The sequence below is a fragment of the Oreochromis niloticus genome, linkage group LG3, assembly GCF_001858045.2.
Source record: "Oreochromis niloticus isolate F11D_XX linkage group LG3, O_niloticus_UMD_NMBU, whole genome shotgun sequence".
NCBI lineage: Eukaryota > Metazoa > Chordata > Actinopteri > Cichliformes > Cichlidae > Oreochromis > Oreochromis niloticus.
In genome coordinates, this window is record NC_031967.2 from 78,911,817 (window position 1) to 78,938,040 (window position 26,224).

Genomic DNA, 26,224 nt, shown 5'->3' on the forward strand with positions numbered 1-26,224 from the left:
GGTCAGTGAAGGGAAATCCAGAAGTGAGAAAACTGTTCTTATATATGAAACCTTTAAGTCTGATACTCGCGTTTCAAAGTGCATTGTTAATTTTAGCCCATAGCCCATCTTTCTGCTTTGTTTTGAAGATACGATAAGATAAGATAACCTTTATTAGTCCCACACGTGAGAAATTTGTGATGTCACAGCAGGAAGTGGACAGTGCAAATGTTATATAGCAAAAATTAGAATACAATAAGAATAACATACTGTACACAACTGTACAGAATAGAATAAAATAAAATACTATATACAGTAGAATAAAATAGAATAAAATATGCAATAGGATAAAAATAGAATACAAATGAGGCCACCACAGAGTCATAGAAGGTCTTCAGGAGTGGGCCCTCCACTCCAAACGACCTGAGTCTCCGCAGCAGGTACAGTCTGCTCTGCCCTTTCCTGTAGAGGGCGTCTGAGTTATGAGTCCAGTCCAGTTTGTTATTCAGATAAACACCAAGGTACCTGTAGCTGTCCACAGCCTCAATGTCCATACCTTGGATGTTCAGTGGTTGCAGAGGAGGATGTTTGTGCCTGCAGAAGTCTACCACCAGCTCCTTGGTTTTACTGGCGTTGATCTGGAAGCACCCTGACCACCACTTTACTATAAACAGATGCTGCTCTCAGATGTTTGTTGAGAGATTAGATGTATTCTTATTGGCTACTCAAATGTTTTCCTTTACTTGATAAAAAACCTTAATATTTATTTCCATCATCTCACCTCATCATCGCCCAGCCACAACTGAAATTCCTTCTTCCATCTCATTCTCCAGCTGCTGCAAGGCCTGTTTAGTCTCTTTAGTCTCTGTTGTATTTCCTGTCCTTGGGCGCACACCATTCTGCATGACTCAAAAAGTTTTGTCGGGGAAGTAAAAGAAATTCACAAAACGCTACTAGAGGAAGTGACACACAGACTCATATGACACAAAACATTGCAGTCCAGTTTGTTAATAAATTAAAAACCAAAGAAGAAAATCAAAACCTTATTTTACAGATAAGCCTTAAATATCAAAGTTCATAAAAAAGGGCAAAAAGTATGCCAGGTATCGAGCCAAGCTACCGTAGTTATGCCCAACAGACTGTCTTTCCCCTGCTTCAGGAGCACACACCAGACTATCCAATAATGAACAAACAATCCCCATCACTGAACCAGACACGCACCACCTTTGGGTCCCCCTGTTTTATATGGTAAATGGTAAATGGCCTGTATTTATATAGCGCCTTCTAGTCCCTAAGGACCCCAAAGCGCTTTACATATCCAGACATCCACCCATTCACACACACATTCACAATGACAGCCAATAGAAAAAAAAAAAAATCAAATTCTGTGATTTCACTCCTGGATTCTCTTTGTTGTGCTCAGTTTTTGTTTACTCTTAACCAGAGAGACTTTCTAAAGTCCCTCTGGTTTTCCACTTCTTTGTACATGGTAGTTTCAAATGTTCTTGTATTTATGCTATGATTATTATTCTTTATATTGACACAATTATTATTCAGCTCTCTGTGATAATTTCAAAAAGTAGCTGGAAGTCCACGAGAGAGATCAACGTTATGAACGGATGAAATCAAATGAAATGAAATGAATGGTCAATCAATAATGGACAGTCTGTGTTGACCCAACATGTAGCTGGGTTTCTCTGGAGGTGCATGTCTGGTTACATAGATGGTGACCCAGGGAGCCACTGGTGTTTGGGCTGTTTGATACTTCCGAAGTTCAAGGAGTTGGTGAAATGTGTGCACAGCTTTGGTTAACACTGAATACTTGCATGCAGCTTATTTATTTGATTTGTTGTTGTTGTTGTTAAATGTCCTGGACCAGTCTCTCCTAACAGAGACCATAAATGTTAATCATGTTTTCTGTGCTGCTCTGATGTCTGGTTGGGTGTTTTCAGTTACAGCAAACTCACAAGTGTTTAAAACCATGCAGATGAATTATGTTGTAGCCACAGTCTGGCTACAACATAGAGAGACACCACTAGAACCAACATGTACTTTGTCTGCTGACTTCTTCTTTTAAATGTCAGGACAAAGTTCTACTCAGATCATCAAACATTCACACACTACAGGAGGAACTTTACATTTTTCACACTCCTTCTGATCCCTATTGTGTGTATGATTTCCTTTCTGTTACGTCTCCTCCACCACAGTCTGAGTCACGAAGCGGCTTTTTGCACTGAATGAATCAGAGGTCACACAGCTCCAGAAGTCAAATGATATTTTTAAAAATAGTTCATTTTTGTTCCTGAAATTAAGAGCATTTCTTTAACTCATAACTTAAAACATAAAGGGTTAAGATAACACAAATTTATCGTGTTACAGGGTTAGTGTTAGTCTCACGTCTCTTAGCCTCAAACCATCCAGACAATTGAGTTACTTTGTATCAAAGCCAATATGATGCTAAATGAAAGAAACATTTGTACCATGTTAGATGAGGACACTTTGCTTATTTCCTGCAGTAAGTTTCCTCTGTACCCTCTGGTGGTAACTGAAGACCTGACACATGTAAGAGTGACTCATTGTCTGTTAGCTGCCAACTAATAGCTGGCAGCTAAAATAAAAAAAAAACCTTTAACCCTGAAAAAACTTTCCTTTTTGGCCTAAAAACAAAATGACGTAACAAACAGCCTGTGTGGATAAACCCACACTGAAAGTTTCGCAGACATTTTTTTATTATTATCAGTAAAAACTGACTGACAGCCGCATGGGCTCAGCAGTACTTCAGACATTCAATTCAACATTTCAAAGAAGAAAAAGCTCCACGCTGTTATCAAAGAAAGGTGCAAAGACCAGCCTCTGTGATGGTGTGGGGGATTTGCACATATGCAAAGACACCATCAGTTGAGGCTCCCATCGCCCTCATGAAAAGAATCAGGAAGAATTTCCACTTGTAAAATTGTAAAAATGACGTGAAATTAAACGTGAAATTAAAAGAAAAGGTGAAATTTACTTTTTGGAGAGTGTTGCAGGCATCAATTTCTAAATGTGTTTATCAAATAGAAATAAGTTTGTTATTGAAAACACTTAAAATCTGTATTCTGTTAATTTGCCTGTTAAATTAAAGTTAAAGTGAATGACCACATTTGAGTTTTTATTGCAGTTTTAAAAAGTTTCCCAATGTTTTTGAAAATGGGGTTTGTAAAACATAGAGCATTATTAATATCTACATATATTTCTATCTATTCGTGTATCTTGGTTGAGTGACTCTGTCCCTGAGAGTTTATGGATGTTTACAGCTGTACAGAAGTTTAGCACTTTTTTCTACACACAGACCAAAGTAAAGCGCACATCAGCAGAGCTACTAATGCTGCTGCTGCTGTCAGGACAATTATAATAATCTTCCAGTCTCTCTCTTCTTGTGAAGCAGCTGCTGTAACAGACAAATAAAATGAAACCATCAGGATGTTTCACATGAACAACACATCATGTTTTTCAGTTGTTAATCACAATCATTGCACATAAAAGTTTAACAGACCAGTAAATATACAAGTGATCATTCAGTTTTGACTTGTTGAAACTTACCAGTGACGGTGAGTCTACAGTTTGCAGAGCTGAGACCATAATCTGTGTTTACTTCACATCTGTATTGTCCCGAGTCCTCAGTCCTGAGTCTGCACAGCTGGAGTCTGATTCGTCCTTCTCTGAGGGCGTCTCTGTCACTCTGAACTCGTCCTGAAAACTTTTCATCCTGAGACTCTGAGACTTCAGCACCATTATGGACATGATACAGGAGTGAGGATTTATTACCAGTTACCAGGTCACAGTAAATTATTAGATATGTGGGGGATCTGCCTGTTTCTACTGTGAACGTCCACTCCAGTGTGATGTTGTGGTTCTCCTCTGCCTGACAGGAGGTCTGAGTCACATTCACTACAAATGATCCTGTTGAGGAGACAGAGACAGAGAGAGAGAGAGGAGCAGACACTCTGAGAACTGGAACAAACCTGTTGTTGTGGTTTTACTTTGAATTTTATGCAATCCATGAACTTGAAAAACAGAATGTTTGTGTGCTCTCTAAATCTTCATGATGCAGATGTTTTCTGAAGTTTACATAAAGGTTGATGTGAAGTTTTACATGTGTTGCCTCAGGCTTCACCACTGTCCTCTAAGTATTGAAATCTAAGTGACCAGTAGTACACGGCTTTTGCATGCTGCCTTGTTTGTAGCAAGATGACCACAGGGGGCAGTATATATCGGTGTGCATTATGCTTTAAACAAAGCCACTTTAACAGAATCTGAAAAAAGCTGAATTTGTGTGCAAATGTATTTGTCTGCACATAGAACTTACAGTGTTGTCTGTATATGTCATCATCCTTCATTTGATCAGTATTAAAGTGACTGAGGTGTTTCACCTTTTTGTGAACCTCAAGAGTATGTCAGTTCAAATTGTCTGACACCACTGCTAACACCAGAGGAAGCAGAAATACTGCTTCCCCATCTAACCTGCATCTTCCGATGAGTGTATCGGTAAGAGAGAATCCTCACAGTGTGTCCAGGTGATGGTCATGTTTATATTTGACTATTTTCCATAGTTACTGACAGACTTTAACATTATTTACCAACAATTTTACTACAGAATCTTTTCTACAGTTTCCAGATAACATAATTGTAGTTTTGTTCCTATTGAGTGAGAACTCATTTCTATCTGTTTAGTACTTTTACAGTTATGACTGAAGGGTTTTGTTTTTAAAAGAGCTCCTGTGAGTTTCCCTCTGTGGATAAATACAGTATTTATCTAAATACCTGCCTGTGGGATTTACATGGGAATCACATGCACAGCTACCATCAGTAGCATGTACTGTATTCATTAATATGACACTGCAGTCTTGCCAATAACACAGAAAACAGCTGCATTAACATGAACGTCTTACATCTTAATTCTGCTGCGAACACAAAAGATTATTCTGATTCATCATCTCCAAATTGCAGATAAATAATCACTGACATGAATTTAGAGTCATATCTACAAAGAATAAGGAACCTTTGCTTTCGGTGGTTCACCCAGGTTCCTGCTTTTTTTGGAAAAAGGGGATCCAGCTACTACACAGAGGGACATCAGGGAGTCATGTTAACAGAACAGAGCTGAGGGGATGTAAAGAGTAATGGTTGAAGTAAATGTAGATTTTCTATTATCACAAGTGTCTGAAGGATAAATCAATAATAATAAACCTTTACAGCAGTTTGTTCATGTTTACCTGACACTACTTTAAAGTCTTTTACAGCAGACTCTTCTCTTCACAGCTTCATTATACAAACTGTTATGTAAACGTGTGTGAGTACATTTAAAAACTAACATCCACTTTCTCACATGACAGAAGAGGTTTGTTGACAGGAGACCTGAGTCCTCTCTGTGAGCGGCCCAACCAAAAGCATCTCTAACATCTAACAGTGTGTAAGAAATAAATCGATAGGATTTTAAAATAAAACTCACCTGCACAGGTAAACCCCACGAGGGAGACAGACAGTAAAGTCCAGCAGAGCCACGGAGATGTTACAGCAAACATGTTTCATTAGGCACACTCAGACTGCATGATTCCCGTTATGTGGATTGTTAGTGAGGTTACTAACCTCAGGTTAGTCTATCTTCTAAAACCTTTACTACGCCCATTCTTGTTTTTGGATAAGGATGCAGTCAATCATTTGTGCCGCTGACACTGGCTGTGCCGACCGGGGGGAGGAGTTCTGTTGCTTCTCCCTCAGTACCTCGCTTGTAATTGGAGAAGGGAACTTTTGCGTTATCCCGGTTGGCACAGCCAGTGTCAATGCTTGGCAGCAGGGGCGGATCTAGAGAACTTTTCTTAGGGTGGCAAGGAAACCAAATGGGGTGGCAAAATCAAAGCCAAACACTGTGTAATATATTCAGTTTTAGAATTCATATTCACTGTTAACTGTAACTATGCTCAAAGTGTTAATGCTAAGTTATTGTATTAAACAACTCTGTCATATGCAAAACCAGAGTGGCACTTGGGGTGGCAAGAGATCATTTTAGGGTGGCACTGGCCACCCCATCCCACCCTTCTAGATCTGCCCCTGCTTGGCAGCAAACTTATCCAATAATAACCATGTTACCTTACAGTGACATTTTGCTGTTTGCATGGCAGAAAGAGCTCTGACATATACAGGAAAAAAAAGAGCAAAAGGATAGCTGTGGTTACAAAAACTCCCAGCAGTTTAATTTTTTCTATCATTGGTGGCACCACATCTAAAACACTGGAACATAACCACAAAGTAATTAATGCACAAGCATAAATAATGGCGATGACTTCATAAAGTAGGCCCACAGCAGGAGGATGGTGATCCAGGGAGCCACTGGTGTTAGATATTTGTGTCAGGAAATCAAAGGAGTTTCTCGAAATGTGTGCACAGTTCTTTGTAATTTGATGCAGACCTATCAATAATCTGATTGGTTGTCTTTGTTGTTAAATGTCTCCATAAATTTCTCCTCACAAATTGATAGTAATCGATCTCAATATTCACATAGAGGAGCTTTGATAAATGCAGGATCACAAAAAAAAAGATAAATAAAAGGGAAATTAGAGACAATGCTTTTTTAAAAGGAGAGCAGAGATCTCATTTCCTTCTCTGCCTTTGACCACGGGATTCATTCTTTCCCCTCCTCATGAAAGAGATGCACTGACAATGCTTTTCCTCCTACTTTCTCTCCAGGTCAGCTGAACTGTCTCAGCAGATGGCAGCACGGGCCATGATTGAACCAGCAGTCAGATTAACCTGGTGCTACATACCAACACTCACTTTTCCTAAATCAGCTAAACTAACTTCTGCTTTCAGGTTACATCAGGTTACGTCACACCTGTCACCGTGTGCCATACTATTATATTATCGGTGGCATTGTTCACTTTTGGTATTTCAACAAAAACAAACAAAAACTCCCTCATAGACTGATTGACTGCAAACATTAGACTTCGAATTATGAATTTTGAATACACGGAGGATTTACATTTGTAGAACTTTCTCAGAGCTCCAGAAACTGATTAATATATGAAGGACTTCCTGATTTAAAAACTGTAGGTCAGGGAGAGGAGCTCCACCAGAGGGCGCTTTAATACAAACAGATGTGGCTCTGAAACGTTTGAATTCAGGTTTCTTGGGAAAGAGTTTATACATATACACCGATTAGGTATAAGATTACAATCAAATGACTAATATTGTGTTGGTTTCTGCTCTGCACAATTTATTTAGAAGCTGCTTTTCTGTTTTCTCAGGTGTCCTGCTGGATCAGTGCCAAACAGCAAACATCACTCCTGTGCATGGAAAATAATGAAAGACCAGATTATTATCTGCACAATCATTTAAAGCACTTGTTGAAAATCTCTGACAGACCAGAACTGGTGATCAGTTCAGATCAGCAGTTTTCTACAGTTTAGTGCATAATAGTGTTCAGTGCAGTACTGTGGTGAAGTTTACAGTGATGCATTATGTCAGGTTAGAAAAGTGTAGCAGCTGTCAGTTTATATTAACCGTGTGATGGTGTTTAGTTTCACTTTCAGAGGCTAATTTAAATCTGACTGTGGTGGAAAATCAGTGATTACAGCTGTAAACATCTGTTTGTATCATGTTGAATTCAGTCGTGTAAAATCCACAAGAACAGTAAACCTCTGAGTGTCGCACGGTGTTTCATACATCTTGTGACAAACAGCGTCACTAAATCATCCGTAGCCTGTGCGGATCATTCCCTGTCAGACAGCAGAGGAAACAAAATCAGTCTGATCAAGAAGCTGCTTTCAGCACAGAACAAAGATGAGGTCACACAGCTCCAATACGTTAAAATAGCGATTTTTTTTCCTGAATTCAGAGAGTTTCTTTAACTCATAACACAGGTAACGGGTTAAAAAAAATACAAGGTTTCATTTGTTACAATCTTAGCGCTGATGAATATGAGTGTGAATTATTGTCTTTTTACTGCAGTTATAAACTCACACCTGGCAGCTAAATTCACAAGAACACCCTGAAAAAAAGATGTCATTTTCTGCTTTTGAATTAAAAGGCGTGAGTGACACATGCGGGCCAGTGGCGCAATGGATAACGCGTCTGACTACGGATCAGAAGATTCTAGGTTCGACTCCTGGCTGGCTCGTACACATTTTAGGGCAGGGATAGCTCTGTTAGTAGAGTGGTCACCCCGTGATCAGAAGACCAGGGGTTTGAATCCACTGAACGGCTACCCCGAGGTACCCCACAGCAAGGTACCGTCTCTACACACTGCTCCCTGGTGCGCCTGCTTAGTGGCTGCCCACTGAGTGAATGGCAGAGAGAGTAATTTCCCCATGGGGATCAATAAAGTGTACATTATTATAATTAATAAAGGCCTGTGTGGACACACCCACACTGAAAGTATTTGCTGTCTTTTGCTTTTTTTTGTTTTAAGAAAATCTTTAACCTACATCATCAAAAGTCCTGCAATAACACATCAACCGCGTGTCACAGGAGGTTGCTAAAGCTCCATGTTTGATTTGGCAGTTTTAAACTAAATACCCATCCTGACACAATCCCAGAGAGGTTTAGTGTCTATAGCTGGAATCAAACCAGCAACCTTTCACTTGCCAAGCATGAAGCCACATTTATATTAAGTTATAAGCAAAACAAAATAATTTTATCACATGCCATTTAATTATTTTGCAAACAGCATCTGTCTACAAAGAAAGGTGCTCTGATGCTTCCAGTCAGCAGAACGGACCAATCAAGCTTCTGAAACCAACCAGAGGAAATCTGCAGCTGGTGTTGAACCAAGTTCCTCATATGTTACTGTTACTACATCTACACAGAGACAACAAGCTGAGAGCAGAGGGTGGAGGAGCAGACAGTTAAAAGTGACACAGACGTCTGAATAAAAGAGGCTCCGTACCTCTGACTGACTGGAATCGTGACAAATGTTTGTTGGGTGTGTGCAGTCTATTCTGTGTGTTCCCTCATTGCTTCAGCTCATCATCATCACCACACAGTCATTGTGACTTAATAGAGTGCCTGCATCAACATCTGATACAAAACCTTGTCCAACTAATTCTGAGCCTGTTGTTACTGATGCTAACTGTACTGCTGCTGATGCTGCTGGTGATTTCTGATGCTCAACCTAGCGGGGTTACCTCTGCTGCTGCTGTTGCTACTGAGACTGTTACTGCTTCTACTAATGCTTTTGCCTCACCAGCTCGCAGCTGTGCACCTGTCACACTTAGAAGTCAAAGTACACATTAGCCATACTTACAAAAAACATTTTTATTTCATTTAGAAGTGAGATTCTAAGTTGTAAGCAGAAATCTTATGCTCAGCCAGGAGTATGTTTCCTCACTTTCACAATGCTGAGGTATCAAATCCATGATCCAACAGATGGTTTGTCACACGCAGGCGAGAAGGGCAAGCCACCCCTTACTTACACAACCTCACACACTATAGATTTTTAAATTTCTTGTGTACAACGGTTTAGCTACAGATATAACTTCTACTTTTGATAAAGATCAATCCCGCTGCATATTTCTTAAGAAATGAAGCGTCTTTACTGGGATATTTACTGTCAAAGTATGCGATTTTCCAAATGTGTGTGCAGTAAAATGTTGTGACCAAGAATCATTCAGGATTAACAATACAAACTGTTTTGATAGCAGAAACAGTCTGCCTTATAGTTCCCACACTTTACCGCTAGTTTTACAAACACATTCTTCTTCATGCCTGTTTAATTGTTTTTTTTATTAAACTGATTTTCAATAGTACAACCAACGTCTAACTTTTCTTTGCTCCCCAGTGTAAATGCAAGAATTTTGCAGGCTTTATTGAAACTGCTACAATTTAACACTCAATGCCATAAACAGAGTTGATCCATGTTTCTATGGAAAGTGTTTCATGCATCAGCAGCTTTGAAAATCACTTTTAAAGTAATGTAGAACATGATCTCTCTCACTCTCAGCGTCTGTAAAAACCCTGCAAAGTGACAATCACCTCTAAACAAGGGGGTTAGTTTATAGGGTTGTTGTTGTTGTTGTTGTTGTTGTTTTGACACACTGTAAGTAAGTTCAATACAGGACAATACGGCTAACAGCCTTGGAAATGCTTTACATGAAATAAAACTTTTTAGAAAACAAGAATAAATGTAACGATCTGTTTTACCTCAATCAAATGTATTAGTTTACTTGAAATAAAACTTATTTTGTAAACCCTGTACATGAAGAAAAAAGTATTGTGTTGTAATACATTTTTTTTCTCATGTAATACATGAGAAAAAAAATCCCTGTGTAGTTTAAAAAAACTTTAATTTAATCTAACTGAAATGTTGCTGAACTCTGATGGACGCCTCTTTTACTTTGTCTCGTCAGTATGTATTTTTCAAAGATCTTCAGCAAGTTGATTTTGTTACCGCAGTCTTGTTGACAAAGTAAACTAATGGGGATCACTAATGACACTGATTATACTGAACCTTAAGAACACTTTAATCAATTAATAAAGATAACACAATCTTGATCTCACATCACATCCAGCCACATCTCAACAGTAAATAGTTTTTTTTTATTCCAGAGTTCAGTTGTGAGTTTAATAAACTGCTGTTAAAAACTATAAATATATCAGGAGGTTATGGATGAAATGGAAAACATGATCATGATCCAGTGACAAACTACAGCCAGTAGGTGGCAGCACATCTCCTTTCTACGCCAACACCTCATCACAGCTACATCACTACTTACCTTAAGGCCTGTTTCAGTTTGCTCACATTTTTAAGCACAAGGAGAGGAAACGGGTTTTCATGGGCCATTGTTCAGCTAGTGAAAACCTGAGATGAATGAACTTGCATAAAAAACACTGAAAACAAAAAATCCTCAGAACAGACAACTTTCATGAGTGCTGCTGAGGCAATCCTGCTCCACTGCCTGCAAACACAGGTGAGGTGAGGAGTTCAAAACTGTAGCGATGAATGAAAGATGTTTGATGAAGACAAAAAACACAGAAAACAAACCATCAGGACAGAGTTTAGTGTTAGCAAAGGTGAAAATGTGCAGGAATTCTGGTGTGAATACCTAGACAAACAAACAAACAACAAACAAACAAACATTACGAGGGTAATTACAAAGGAATAAACACACAACAGCCTTCAGACATTTTCTCACTTGAACTCACTCCCAAGACAGACGTTTATTTTTTCATTTCATGTATCTTGCCATCACCAGTGTGTGAATGTGTGTGTGAATGGGTGGATGACTGGATGTGTAAAGCGCTTTGGGGTCCTTAGGGACTAAGTAAAGTGCTATACAAATACAGGCCATTTACCATTTACCATTCTTTGTTGCTCTTGTGTAAACACAGCGGTCAGCAGGACTCTGTACAAAGTTGTTCTCACTCAGATGTTCATGTAACATCTTATTCCAACTCCTGCCTGGTTGTTTCATGTATGGCTCACAATCTACTGGTGCATATAGACAGGCAGTTTTAACATCCACCTGATGTAAAACTGTGTTTAATTGAAATTGCCTTTTGCATCAACCCTCTGATACTGGTCAGATTAGCAATGTGAGAGAAGGTTTCTTCATAGTCTCCACCCATCTTCTGACTCTATCCTTTAGCTACATGCTTGTACTTTTCAGATCCATCAACTTTGTTTTTGACTGCACACACCCATCTACTCCCCACTGGTTTCTTACCCTGTGGCAAAGTGGTTAAGGTAGATGTGTCGTTTTCCTTGAGTGATAGTATTTCTTCATCCATTGCACTAACCCACTTTTTTTTTAGTTAGCTGAGCTTTCTGGTTCCTTAAATTGTAGATGTATGTTACACATTACTCTGTAACAATAATCCATGTTAGTCAGTACTTGATCACCACTGCCCTCGCCAGTTACATAGTCACTTAAATACTCTGGCTCCTTCCTCGCTCTGGAAGAGTATGGTTCAGTCTCGTGGTTGATCTCACTCTCCTGTGACCTGCTGCTCATCTCAGGCACTGTTACTGAAACTTCATCCTCAGTATGAGTGTGCCCTGTTCTCACGTCAGTATTGTTTTTAGTCTGATTGTCCTATTCTGTGTCTCAAAGTTATGATCATGAGTGTCCGATGGTTGAATTCTCTGCCATATTGGGCGTTAGAGAGCTTTCAACCGAGCGCGCTAGCTGTGTGTGTAGATGCAAGCTATAGGCCTATTTTGTGTGTGAGCACGTGTGAGTGAGTACGGACCAGACGTGGTCTGTGTGGCTGATTGTTGTCTTGTAATGGGGAATAAAATGAGTAAGACTGCCTTGAAAGGGGATAGAATACATGGGAAAGTATTCACAGGGCAGCACTTAGTATGTAGATCCATGAAGGAAGGAAGCTAAATTTCGCACAAAACAGATGTGCCTGACATCACTGTGTGTGTGCGCCCCAGAGGAGTGTGAAAGTATGTGTGTGAAGCAATCTCCAACTGGGGGCAGCCAGTTATAGTGTGATGAAAAGTGATACATAGACTAGTGGACTAGATTATAGTAGGAAAGATGATTGAATTATAGTAGAGGAAAACAGAATGCTGAAGAGGGGTCTTGAATAAGTGGGACTAATAGATTGTTGAGTTTGTTGTCTCAGGTGTGTGGAGGAAGGTTTTAACAATGGCATACACCTGGTCACATGAGAAGAAACTCATTATGTGATAAGACAACAGGGTTATGTTGTGTGTTGTGTAGCTGATGGATGAATGTTTTGAGATTAATCTGGCTGATACATTTTCTTTTGGTGCAAAGTTGAACCTGCCATTTAGGTTTGGTATGATTTACCCTCCTGAGATGAAGAGCATGACCTGACTAGGCCTTTCTAAATTTTTACTTTCATAGTGCACTGAAAGTTTTGTTTGATAATATCTCTGTCATTTAAGCAGATCTACATTTGAATGAAAAAGCGCTATACAACATGTTGTTGGAAAACGGTCGCAAGTGAGCTTCTCCAAATTAAATTGGCTGTGGAGAAAGTCACTTATTTGGGACAATCAGAAAGCGAGTCCCCAGTCTAAAAGGATTCAGCGAGGTAATCCAGTCTAAATTCTTCTTTTTCCTTTTTGAAATGGCGTCATATTGCTGGCAGTGAGAGACTTTATGTTTAATTCCCCTGCTGTGGTCAATGAGGGAAAAACAGCGGGGAAAAAACGGAGTTGCAAAGTTGAAGTTTATATTAACACACAAGTTTTGTTTCTAGGCAGTTCTGCGGATGCAGACTCTGAGCGGAGCCAGGAGTTCAACAGATTTAACATGATGATTAAACTAATTTCATTCCCCAACACAGGGTGGCAGGGCTGGAGCAATGATACTGGAGAGGAGAATTTCTGATGTTTTCTGAGAAATGATGTTACTAATCTTTTCTTTTAATTTCCTAGCTCAGGGGAATTGACACATGGAAGTGTGTCAAAAGGGGGAAGTCGTGTTTTAACTTGAAACAATGGTTTCTAGTGGTTAATAGGTTCTCATTTTTATGACTTTTTTGGTAAAACTTATGCATAAATCATTATTTTCATGTTTAAGCGTTAATGATTGAAACAAACTGAATAGCGTTTAGAAGATAAAATGCCTGTGTTCACGAGAAGCTGAGTATCACACTGGAGAGGAAACCGTGGGACGGCAGGCTGAATGAATGAAACACATGCTTTTTGTGAAAAGGAGGGAAAAGGTTAGAACTGAAAATGGTTAATTTGTTTTTGATTTCTTTTACTAAAATAAGTGGTTATAATCATTTTCATACACACATTGCGAATGTGCTCATAAGATTTGGCACTCAGTTTTTTGAAGGTCATAAGCTTCGTTCGGCCTAACTCTCCGGACTGATATATTGTAGGAAATGACTTAGAGTGCCGAGGGGTAACTGCAGACATGCTTACACACATAGATTAAGATTAGAATAAGTCCCTGGGTCAGAGAGTCCTGAACATGAGATTCTAAACCAACTTTGAATCACTAGAAGAACAATGGATAACATTAGATTTATCAAGGCTAGGCAGAGAGGTGTTCTGGTTTTCTGTCTCCTACAGAGAAAGGAGTAGACACCAGACGAGGTCGCAGAGATACAAGGATCCTTCGCAGCAGAGACAGACACAGAGACTGCCAAGACAGCAATTGGGGTCAGGGGTCATGCCGTTTGGGCTCCTGCTAGTCACCTCGAGAGGATGGATCCCATAAGCATAGCAATAACCACGAAGGGGTTGGTGGAAATCCAGGAACACCAGACCAAGGAGGTTCGAGAGGCTCTTGGTAAAAAGGGGGGACACAGCTGTGACCCCAGAACACACAGATCATTGTTTGAAATAGGGGCAGAATAATCCCCTGATCTGTGTAACGACTGAAGGGTGGTCTAACCCCTGAGGTCAAAGAAAGAAGAGGAGCAGAGAATCACCCGACTGGAAGATACTGGTAGCTGCAGCAATAAAATAAAGGCTAAAAGCTCCTCGGACAGAGGTTCTAGTCAGAGTACATTTGAAAGACTTAAGGTAGCACCATGATGAGGGTGGGGAACACTGGAGCACCAAAATAAAGTTGTGGGAGAACTGAAGAGTGATGGGAGTGTCATCTGTAACTACTGTTGTTGTTGTAAATATAGTTTTTCTTGCACCAGAATTGCCCAAACACAGAGGTCATCCCACACAGGGTCCACCCGTTAAAGGGGGACAGAGGGCCTTAGGGGCAAAAAGAAATAGACCTTGCAATGCTGGATTGTAAGATGTAAGTGATGTCTTTAAAAAGAGACCAAAGGGGGAATTGTGAGATTATTAGATTATCTTATGTCACGTTGTACCTTTAATTAAAGATTTTGGAATCATTATGTAGTTTTAGTTTGCATTATACTCCTGACTTAGGAGAAGGTGATTACTATTAGATTTATTAAACTGATTTGGATTACATTAGACTGCTGATTTATTGTGAATCATCATCATCATCATCATCATCATTTATTTGTATAGCACTTTAAGAACACACCAGGCAGACCAAAGTGCTGAACAACACAGATCAAAACAACTACCAAATTAAAAATACCATAAAATCATTACATAAATAAGAAGGTGTCAGTTTCCTACACAGTTAAAAGCCAGGGAATAAAAATAGGTTTTCAATCTGGACTTAAAGACCTGCACTGATGACGCTTGTCTAATTTGGAGGGGAAGGTTATTCCAGAGCATCAGAGCCGCAATTGAAAACACTCGGTCTCCTCTGCATTTCAGCCGTGACTTAGGGACCGACAGCAACAGCTGCTCAGCTGAACGGAGCGAGCGAGGAGGAACATGTGGCTTCAGCAAATCAGATAAGTAGACAGGAGCCAAACCATTTAAAGATTTAAAAACCAATAAAAGGAGGCCAATGCAAGGAAGCCAGAACCGGAGTGATGTGATCGAATTTCCTACTACCGGTGAGAAATCGTGCCGCCGCATTTTGCACTAACTGCAGGCGTGACAAGGTGCCCGACCCGACCCCTATTAAAAGGGAATTACAATAGTCCAGACGTGAGGTGATAAAAGCATGAATAAGAGTTTCCAAATTGGGTTTGGAAAGGAAAGGCTTAACCTTCGACAGGCGTCTGAGGTGATAAAAAGCTGATTTTACCACCCCATTTACATGACCTTCAAAAGTAAGCGCGGAATCAAGTTTAACACCAAGATTAGTGATTGAACTTTTCAGATGGGAGGTCAAATCACCAAAATCAACATCTGGAGAATCAGTAGAACGATGCGGGCCATATAAAATTGAATGAATTACATTGTTTTATGATGCATTATACTGCTGATTTATAAGAGAATCAGAGAATCATGGCCTTATTTGTCTGATTAGAAAGAACAGAACATACTGCACAGGAAGCCGAGGTCATAACTTTGGCTCACTGAGAGAGAGAAAGAATGTGGATGTTTAGGTTTTATGACTGTGGAGGGGGGCTGAAGCTATAAGAATGTGAGAAATGCTCAGACACTTTGAGATCTGCTGTGACCCTCTTCATGCACATCTCCCATCCGGATGGTTAATGCTCAGAAGTGTTTGTATGGAATAATAAGAACTGTATGGAATAAAATGATTGTTGATTGAGCATTTTTATACACCGAGTGTTGTTCTTCCTTCAGCCCAAAGATCAAAGAATTGGGAGATTTAACACATTACATAAGGAAAGTCACTGATTACAGTATTTTGGAATAAATACATGGGATGATCCATGATGTGGGACAAATTATGGCAACAGTAGTGGTTTAATGATTTAGAATAAACCTGCAAATGGCGCTTGTCTCTGTGGTGCTGCATACTTTATTACTCTTATGATCTACAGTTGTTGCAATTGTGAAGTTTGATTTAACTTACAGATTTGCCTTCCAGGATACAGGCTCCAAGTGGAGCTGGGAGTTAAACAAGCTTAACATTTAACCACTGGCTAATGTTTTTTCTTTTTTTAGATGGGTTACAGGCCTGGAGTAGAACTACTCCAAGGGAAAAGCCCTGGGGAATTTGTCGAAGAGAATGTGCAACTTTCTTGTGCACGTCTACTTGTGTGGATTTGACAAATGGCAATGGCCATGTGGCAAAAGAGGAGTTTTCAAGTTTTAAATTGCAGGTGCCATAAGAAGAAGTGACTGAAGGAGATCGTCCACAAGATGGAAGCTGAGACCAGGAGAGAGGCCTCAAGAGGATCAGTGAGGAGCAGAGATCACCTTCAGCACAGCAGACATCCCACAGAGAGCCGTGCCACTGGGCTTCCTAGAGATCATCGAGAGGAGATTTTGAACAGCACAATCCCAAATAAAGTGAAAGAGATTCGACGTTGACCTTGAGGAAGACAACTACAGTGTACAACTTGCTCTGCCCTAAAACTTCAGCAAGGTTGGAACAGAAGCTGAGTGAGGAAGGGAGCGTGCCAGGCTCCACGAGGGATAGCGCAGAACGTTAATTATGTTGGACATTTGGAAAGAGCTAAAAGTGATTTTTAACTATTCAAACTCTACATACCTTGCACATATCTGTTCTCTTCCTCATATCCTTATCAGGGTCCCAGGGGATTGGAAGCTATCTCAGCTGCCTCACTGTGAGAGGCAGAGTAAACTTTGAATAGGTCACCAGTTTGTTGTAGGGCTGAGACTTGTTGGAAATAATATAATGTAATCTGTCAATCTGAGTGAGTAGCAACATTCCTATCTCAGGATAATGCAATCAATTTTTGGCAAAGTGACTTTTACATATCCTTTATTTATCCAAGTAAAACATTTCTTTGACATCAAAGATGTCTTTCTGGGGAATGTGGATGCCTGAACCAGTCGTTTCCTGGCCCTCTTCTTCCACGGGTAGTCTTCTACCTCCCAGTCTTACATATTCTGGCTCTTCCTGCCCCCCAGCTCCCTCAGACAGCAGACATGGATGTTAAAATCACCAAGGATTAAAAAACTGTCAAATTTTAGAACAACACATCTGAAAAGTCTTTGATAAAATTCTTATTACTTATTACTTACTTATTAATTGGGAGGACGATATATGAGGACACACAACAAAGGGGCAGCAGAGTTTAGGAGTAACTCAAACAGCTGGAGTTCAAAACTAGAAAATGAATTGTGCTGTAATGTTTGATGGCAATGAAATCGTGTGTTGAGTATGGTGGCAGTATGGTCAGAGTAGGGCCCGTGGATGCGGTGTGGGGAGGGGGAGCTCTTCTGCCAGGGGCCAAGGTTCAGCAAGCATACACCCAGGCGTGCACACAGACACACACACACACACACATGAACAGAGGCTGGGTGCATTCCTTGAATAACTTTGTTAGCAGAGGACACACTGGAACATTCTTCTACTATTTTAAAATGATCAGTGGGAAGTTAAAACATGAGTATTCATTTCTTCTTTTTAACCTTTAACCAGTTCATAGCAACATGAAATTTCATGTACTTAAAGCAGATGTCAAAGGCAGGAAGTATGCTGGTTTTCAGATGTGTTTTGAAAATATTAAAGATTTATTACACTGACGTGAGTGAAGAGTGTCGCAGTGTAACTCTGTTCTCATTTTAGGTGATGTATCATTAAATCATCTGATTTCAGAGATTATTTTAAACAAGAGGTATTAAAACAGATCAGCAGGTAGAGAAAACACGAGTGTTTCTTCTTTTTTAATCTTTGTACATTTTTTAAAATCTATTTAAAAAGTTTGATCTCTACAGTAGGAACTACTCGGGTGGAGTATGTAAGAGGATTTTTTTGGTGCTCCACCATCACAAAGTTTCTAAATGATTTATCTGAATCAACAACATCCACCATCACATTATTAAACAGCCCAGTGTCAAAGCAGACTGATTCTAACCACTAAGAAAACTTTACATCTTTCCTTCACTTCATGATGTTTTTTCAAAGTCACAGAGAAACATTCTTGGCTGAAGTTAAGGAAAGGAAGCCTATGGACTATTTGAATCTACAGATTGTCTTTTGTCCTGGTCTGTTAATGACTTCTTTACAATTACTTTCTATCATGCTGTAAGTTTAAACAGTTTAGTTTGTTCCTGTCATTCAACAGAACAGGACCAAGAAAGGGGAAATCAGCTTCTGCTGTCAAAGGAATTATATTATTTAAATAGTAAATACTGAGAGCAGAGTGGACTCGAGTGGAGGAGTAGTTCCTGAAATCAGTAAGATCTCAGTCTGAATGTCAATGCAGATTAAAGTATGTTTGGCTTGGCACACAGTCCTAAAAAATGGAGAAATAAACACAACAGGCACACAGAGACTTTAACAGAGTACCTGTGTACACAAGTAATGCGATCGTTTCTTACTATCTTTGTCCTCTAATCTTGAATTAGGAAGCAATAATATACAAAAATAAATAATAGAAACAACAGTGACTAACACAGACAGATACAATCTACTGGGAACCTTCAACCAATTATGTTTCTTCTTTGATCAGTCAGACATAAACAAAGTTTCGATCCGAATCTTTATTTGCTGTTCAAAACTCTACACGCAGCATCTTTGTTTATCTGCTGCGAAGACACAGCAGCATTACAGCGAGGAGATTAATGATCAGATGTAAATATTTTTTATTGTTTGAATCTTTCATTCAAAATCAGATAAAACATTCAAAAGTGTTCAAATCGTTCAGTTTAATCAGTAAAACTAAAACCTAAAATAAAAAAACTGAACAGTTTATTGTAATGCTTTATTCAATAAAAAAAATAAAAGGTTCATCAAGTTCCTGATAGCACATAGCATAGTGAACATTAGCGGAACATTTTATAATGACATAAATAGAAGATATAACACAAAACATAGAGTATTGTTATAAATCCTCCTATTACATTGAAAAAAATGTCAAAGCTAAAATGGCATCTGACACATAAATAGAGACTTATATATACAAGTAAAAGATAAACAGAAACATTTGGACATCAAGTATTTTTAAAAAAGCCCATCAGAAGTCAGAAAATCAGCTGGTGAGAGAACGATGGTGCAGTGGTTTGCCTTTCTGTGTAGAGTTTGCATGTTCTCCATGTCTGCGTGGGTTCTCCGTCAGTACTCCAACTACATCCCACAGTCCAAACACATGCAGTGAGGTTAACTGGTGATTCTAAATTGCCCAAAGCTGTGAGTGTGAGTGTTCCAGTCTCCTGCATTCCTGAATTGGATAAGTGGGAAAAAAGGAAAGCATGGATGGGATAAACAGACATCACTGACTCAACAACTTGTTAATAGTTCCACACGAAGTTCCCACTCAACACTCAACATTGAATCTTTGGTGTTCAGGGCGGTGCAGTCATCAGTCAGATGAAGCTGGTGGATATAACTTTGAATAAAGCAGCAGGAGGAGAGAAGTCCACAGAAGCAGTGACCACACCAGAAGCATCATTGACACTGACATGAAGGATTACTGCAGTAATCTCAATTCCAGATTATTAGGAACATCGTTTAAGACAACTATTGGAGACAGAGCAGCTCGTTTACTAATTGGAAGGTTGATGATTCGATTCCTGGCTGCCCCAGGCTTCATCTTTGGGCAACATACTGAACCCTGAGTTGCTCCTTATGCGTTCATCAGTGTGTGAATGTTAACTAGAAAACACTTAGAGACAGAACAAAGTGTTTTCATGAATGTGAATGGGGGAATGAGGCCTGCTGTATAAGGTACTTTGAGTGCTCAAGCAGAGTAGAAAGGGGCTCTATAAGAGCCATTTACACAGTTCATATCAACAAGAAACTTCATGAACTTAAAGCAGATGTCAAAGGCAGGAAGTATGCTGGTTTTCAGACTCTGTCCCTGAGAGTTTCTGGAGTTTTACAAATGCATAGAAGTTTGGTCTCTTTTGTTTCTTTCTCAGCATGACCCAAGGTAAAAGGCACAACATAAGAGAGCTAATAATAATGCTCCTGCTGTCAGGACAATTATAATAATCTTCCAGTCCTTTCTCTCTTCTTGTGGTGGTGAAGTTGATCTCTGATCAGTAGCTGCTGTAAAAGACATGAAAATATTTAGTTGTGCAGAAATAAAATGAAACCATCAGGATGTTTGACATGAACAACACATCATGTTTTTCAGTTATAAATCACAAACATGGCAAATAAAAGTTGAACAGACCAGTAAACATAAAATTGATCATTCAGCTTTGACTTGTTAAAACTTACCAGTGACATTGAGTCTACAGCTCGCAGATCTGGAGCCATAATCTGTGTTTACTTCACATCTGTATTGACCCGAGTCCTCAGTCCCGAGTCTGCACAGCTGGAGTCTGATCCGTCCTTCTCTGAGGGCGTCTTTGTCACTCTGAACTCGTCCTGAAAACTTTTCATCCTGAGACTCTGAGACTTCAGCACCATTATGGACACGATACAGGAGTGAGGATTTATCATCAGTTACCAGGTCACAGTAGATGTTTAAATATGTGGGCGATCTGCCTGTTTCTACTGTGAACGTCCACTCCAGTGTGATGTTGTGGTTCTCCTCTGCCTGATAGGAGGTCTGAGTCACATTCACTACAAATGATCCTGTTGAGGAGACAGAGAGAGAGAGAGAGGAGCAGACACTCTGAGAACTGGAACAAACCTGTTGTTGTGGTTTTAATTTGGAGTTTATAAAGTGAAGCTGTAACTAACCAAAGACACAGGAGCCGAGGCTGAGGAGGATCCTGCAGATCATCTTCTCCCTGTGAGAGGAGACAGATGAACACATGAGGTCAAAGTTCAGTTACAACAGCAACAAAAGACAGGCAGGACGAGAAAAATAAAATTGAAAATAAAAACTATATGCAAACTATAACAAAGATCTGAAATGAAACTCAGTCATAAACTCGATGGAAAGTCTCCCCTGCAGCCACCATCTGTGGTTGACAACAGCAGTCTAATGTGATTTATGGTCCTGCAAATGTGTCTGTCTACATGTGCGTCCCTGTGTCGTCTGCAAAAGTCTGGTCACCATTTTTTGTTATTAATTTGTTTTTTAAAAAGTCCTGTTTTAGGCAACTTTATTAATTTAGCCTACACTCCTGTTAGACCAGGGTTCTTGATCTCTAGGCCTCGATGTCACGGTGTGCTACATACACATATATATATATATCCAGTGATTATGAATGCCAATTCTGAGAGTAATGGGCAGTTCTGCTCTATCTGATGCTTTAGACTGGGTGTTAGAGGCTACAGCCAGTGATTTGGGGACATGCTGCTTTTAAAATCCACAGGTATTAAACAAATACTTGCTTCAGCCATTGTTTTACAGCCATTTTTCTTATATTCTGTAATTTAAAAGGTTGCCAATTTGTTTTTGTTTTATTTGATTCATCAACAATGAAGCAAACCAACTTTTGGAAAAATCTTACTCTATAGGGAGTCAGTGAAGGCAACCCTGGCCCGCTTTTGACCACTGCTTCCATGTAAGTTAGGCTGTAATTGGGGTACAATAACATAAAACATTTTTATTTTATTTTTTTACATATAACACTAAACGAAAATGTAAGTAAACATCATCTACTTACTTCAGTTGTATGTCTTCTCACAGAGGCTTGAAATAAAGGTTTGTGCTCCTCATTAAATAACAAAATAAGAATTTAAGATCAACTTTCACTAATTTTTGTCCTAATAGGAAAGTTGAGCCCGAGCCCCCTGAATAAAACTTTTCCCCCTCGCTCTGTCCTCTGTCCTCTCCCTCTGTCCCTAAGTCCATGTTTGGTCTCCCTTTCTCTCTCTGGTTACATGACACACTTTCCCCTTCAATATGACTTCTAACTCCCCACCCTCTAACTCCGCCTGTTGAGGGGAGGAGAAAAGTCACTAGTCCACATACATTCATGCTGCTGTGTCTTTCAGTGCAAATGTCCTCCAACATGGAGCCTGGAAGCTTTAAACAATCCTTAAAGGAATGTCAATGCAAAATGGGATCACATAGAATAACTGATTCAGCACAAATGTGGTTAATGTTTCATACCAAACTGAAAATGCATTAAATACGACGGCGACCATGAAAAAAGCACAAAAGAAAATTAATTTGGCGATGCTTTCTTCTGAAAGACTTCACCACATTATGTGGAGATGTCTCATGTTTAAGGTCATTTAGGGGTACTCTTTGCTCGCCTTAACCAAAGGAGAAGGTTAAGTGACGCATGCATTGCATTACCGAATGGGTGACGCATTAAGGATCAGCACATGAAAACAGTCAGCGGCTAAATAGAATAATAAAAATTTGCTGTGCAGCCACAAGTCAGCATGATCTCAGGCTTTAAAAAGGCCAGATTAGGTTTTGTAGCTCCTGTTAGAAAATGACAGTCCACTCTCACAACAGCCAATTACAGTGGATCATCACAGAAACTTTACTGCAGATTGGTTTACTTGCACAGGTGTGGAAAGCACATCTGGATCCATTGCCTGCAGATGTTTCAGTAAAAGAAACTGAAGAAACAGTACAGAGTCTGATGTAAATGACCTCTAAATAGAGTGAACAACTGTACAGATTTCACAGATTCAGTGAATAAATATCCATGTTTAAACTAAGGAATTATAGAATAAGAAGAAACACTGACAGGTTGAATGTGTTGCATCAAATAATCTGAAACCTGCTTTTAGTTTGTCACAGGTTGAGTCATGCGTGGAGGTCCCAGTGAGCCAGCGTTTAATAATCCAGTGTAATTGATGGCAAAAAATACTGCCTCACTCTCTAAAAATAAAACACTTCCGTCAAACAAAGTATGACACAGTTAAATTTCAGGGATATCAATCTGTCCAGTTAGCAGCAAATTAAAACAATTTGCACTGCGGTGGCTGTGTGAAAGGAACTGCCTACTGTGAAAACACCTCTAATTTACACAAACACACAAAAATAAGCAGCACAAGAAACTAGATATCTGGAGACTGCAGTGGTTATTGATTAGTGTCACTGATTATCATAGTTGTTACTTTACCAGACTGGTTACCTATAAAGTATTTTCAGACATTAAAGTGATATATTTGAAATGTGTTGCATGTATTTTTTTATTGGAGCAGAAAAAAACCCTTAAACATGAACTATGAAACAAAGTGAACAATATAATAACTATGGATGAGTGGCGAACTGTTAATCATCCAGTTTCCATTGGAATAGAGCAGGGATTGGACCAGTTTGAATGTAGGCTAGCATGAACCGAGTGCATTGTTGCGGTCAGCTGTTTTTGGCCTTTGGAGCAGCGGTGCTTCATCAGGACAAGTGAGGTAACTAGTGCTTGCCTTGTCAAAACTATGATTAAATACAACTTAAAATGTAACAAAGTATATCTGAAGCTGGTTTTACGATCAAGCAGAGGTAGCATGTTTGCTGTCTGCTCCACTCCAGCAGTGGCCTTACAGGACACCGCAAACATGATTTACTGAATATGATGCTGGACATACAACCATGTCACCCTATTAGAGCACTTCGCTCTCGCTCTGCAGGCCTACTTGTTGTTCCCAGAGTATTTAAAAGTAGAATGGGAGGGAGAGCCTTCAGTTTTCAGGCCCCTCTTCTGTGGAACCAGCTTCCAGTTTGGATTCGGGAGACAGACACTATCTCTACTTTTAAGATTAGGCTTAAAACTTTCCTTTTTGCTAAAGCATATAGTTAGGGCTGGATCAGGTGACCCTGAATCCTCCTTCAGTTACACTGTAATATGTTTAAGCTGCTGGAGGATTCCCTTGATGGATTAAATGTTTCTTCACTTACCTTTTTTCACTCACTGTGCATTTATTCACCTCTCTCCATATAATTGTTCTTATTTTCCGGCTGTCTTCCACAGTATGTTTTTGTCTTGTATCCCTTCCCTCAACCCCAGCCAGTTGAGGCAGATGGTCGCCCTTTGCTGAGCCTGGTTCTGCTGAAGGTTTCTTCCTGTTAAAAGGCAGTTTTTCCTTCCCACTGTCACTAAAGTGCTTCCTCATAGGGGCCATCTGATTGTTGTTTTCTCTGCATAAATATAAAGTTCCTTGAAGTAATTGTTGTTGTGATTTCACACTATATAATTCAAACTGAACTGACATTAAATAGAATATAAAGTATTTGAAATGAGCTCAACCTTAAAAATATGCTGCAGTAATTTGAATCATTTTCATGCTGATATCAAACATTTTCTGCAGAATAACGATTTTCACCTTTGAAACTTCATGCACAATTTTCCAGCAGTGAGGTGTTTCATGTCAATTCAGTTCATTTTTATTTCAAACATGTAAATTCACCATCATTACAAAATATCATTCCATTCTTTTGTTTGAAAAGGAGTAGGCAGAAGTATACATATTTTTTAATTTTTTCTTAAAGAAGCAATAAAGCACTTTTTTAAAAACTCTAGAAATCACAACTAGATCTCATTTCCTTTAGTTTGACACATTTATCATGTAAATTCACAGGTTTGGCCCCCTTAAGATCAAATAGGGTGGATGTAGCTGATGATCTAAAATGAGTTTGATATCACTGTCCTAAAGGAATCGTTTGAAAAACCCCTCACCATTTACTGTGATTGATGGTAAATAAATTCTGGTAATGGCGCAGATATTTATTTAACTACAGAAGTAATGATACTTTACAATTCTTCAGCCCTGAAGGAAACATTTCTCCTACTGAAAACGCTACGTCCAGATGAATCTGAACAGAAACTTTTTGGGATTTTCTTACCTGGATGATTGAGTATGGATCAAGACCCGTTCTGACGTGTACAGTCTGTTGATGTTGTTTTTGTCCTGCGTTGTAAATAAAGTTTCTTGACATGAATGTTGTTTCCTGTTGCTTCATGAGTAAATCTGAACTGAAACAGAATAATCTGAGCTGGAATCAGTCCATAGTGGGTTTGTGGAAAATCATCTTTCTCGCTTTTTTAAAGTTCTTTCTTAAAGTTCAGTGTTGACGTCACAAAATTAAAATATGCTGTAAAATTTAATATAACAATAAACAAGAATTTGATGAACAACATATGCACTGGTATAAGGACATGTTTATGTATATCTAAGAATATTACAGCACACTGGATGCTATTCTTCTTCATATTGACGTCGTTGGAGGAAAACAGGTAAACTTATTATATATATTATCTCCTTCTGCACTGCTGTGTGAGCAGCTATTAAAAAAGACATAAAAATTAAATCAGCTTATTTATATGTACTTACTAACATGTCAGAGGTTTCTGTTTAGACAGAGGTGCTAAATACCCTCACCCAAAAGAAAAAACAAGCAAACAAAGAAACAAAAACAAAATAACAACAATTGTTAATCCATCTTCTGTTTTGTGGAATATAGATTTTTAAATTTACAGAGTCCTTCTCCCTCGTGGACTTTACCTGTGCAGGTGAGTTTTATATCAAAATTCTATTGATTCATTACATACTGCAGCTGAGCGCTGTTAGATGTTAGAGCTGCTTTAGTTTCGGCTGTTCACAGAGAGGACGCAGGTCTCCTGTCACCAAACCTCTTCTGTCATGAAAGTGGGTGTTAGTTTTTAGATGTTCTCACACACAGTTTGGTACAAGTATGTTGTGAAAAGAAGATTTTTCTGTAAAACAAAAAGTTCATAACCGCCTCGCTCATTCTCAGCTGTCACCAGCAGAGGGCGGTGTAGAGGCAACAGCGGATCTAGAGAAATGTTCTCAGGGATGCATGCATTTCTTTACATACATGCACGTGTTACATTATATATACACACACACAGTGTTGGGGAGTAACGGAATACATGTACCGCCGTTACGTATTCAGAATACAAAATATGAGTAACTGTATTCCGTTACAGTTACCGTTTAAAAAGGTGGTATTCAGAATACAGTTA

At 39.3% G+C, this 26,224-nt stretch overlaps 2 protein-coding genes and 1 non-coding gene across 3 annotated transcripts; 1 reads left to right on the plus strand and 2 right to left on the minus strand.

Annotated features, from left to right (window-relative positions):
- Positions 1-2,303: 2,303 nt before the first annotated feature.
- On the minus strand, positions 2,304-5,716 carry LOC112841649 (programmed cell death 1 ligand 1-like). Its single transcript, XM_005463498.4, has 3 exons — positions 5,468-5,716; positions 3,559-3,918; positions 2,304-3,406 (listed from the first exon to the last, which is right to left on the minus strand). Exons 1-3 carry the CDS (start codon positions 5,538-5,540, stop codon positions 3,285-3,287), a joined length of 555 nt encoding a protein of 184 aa, XP_005463555.1. The 5' UTR covers positions 5,541-5,716; the 3' UTR covers positions 2,304-3,284.
- A 2,342-nt stretch (positions 5,717-8,058) lies between these two features.
- trnar-acg (transfer RNA arginine (anticodon ACG)) lies at positions 8,059-8,131 on the plus strand. Its single transcript has one exon. It is a non-coding gene; the product is annotated as a tRNA-Arg (tRNA).
- Positions 8,132-19,467: 11,336 nt separating this feature from the next.
- On the minus strand, positions 19,468-22,248 carry LOC102076312 (uncharacterized). Its single transcript, XM_025905380.1, has 4 exons — positions 21,947-22,248; positions 21,072-21,121; positions 20,604-20,963; positions 19,468-20,429 (listed from the first exon to the last, which is right to left on the minus strand). Exons 2-4 carry the CDS (start codon positions 21,112-21,114, stop codon positions 20,296-20,298), a joined length of 537 nt encoding a protein of 178 aa, XP_025761165.1. The 5' UTR covers positions 21,115-21,121; positions 21,947-22,248; the 3' UTR covers positions 19,468-20,295.
- Between the last annotated feature and the right edge of the window lie 3,976 nt (positions 22,249-26,224).

What these genes read in the sequence shown, in the direction of transcription:
- LOC102076312 (XM_025905380.1), bottom strand. Translation starts at nt 21,114, where the DNA reads ATGATCTGCAGGATCCTCCTCAGCCTCGGCTCCTGTGTCTTTG. An exon ending in CCTCGGCTCCTGTGTCTTTG is followed by an intron (nt 20,964 to 21,071) that starts GTTAGTTACAGC and finishes TCTCCTCAACAG; the next exon opens with GATCATTTGTAGTGAATGTG. An exon ending in CTGTAGACTCAATGTCACTG is followed by an intron (nt 20,430 to 20,603) that starts GTAAGTTTTAAC and finishes TGTCTTTTACAG; the next exon opens with CAGCTACTGATCAGAGATCA.
- LOC112841649 (XM_005463498.4), bottom strand. Translation starts at nt 5,540, where the DNA reads ATGTTTGCTGTAACATCTCCGTGGCTCTGCTGGACTTTACTGTCTGTC. An exon ending in CGTGGGGTTTACCTGTGCAG is followed by an intron (nt 3,919 to 5,467) that starts GTGAGTTTTATT and finishes TCTCCTCAACAG; the next exon opens with GATCATTTGTAGTGAATGTG. An exon ending in CTGTAGACTCACCGTCACTG is followed by an intron (nt 3,407 to 3,558) that starts GTAAGTTTCAAC and finishes TGTCTGTTACAG; the next exon opens with CAGCTGCTTCACAAGAAGAG.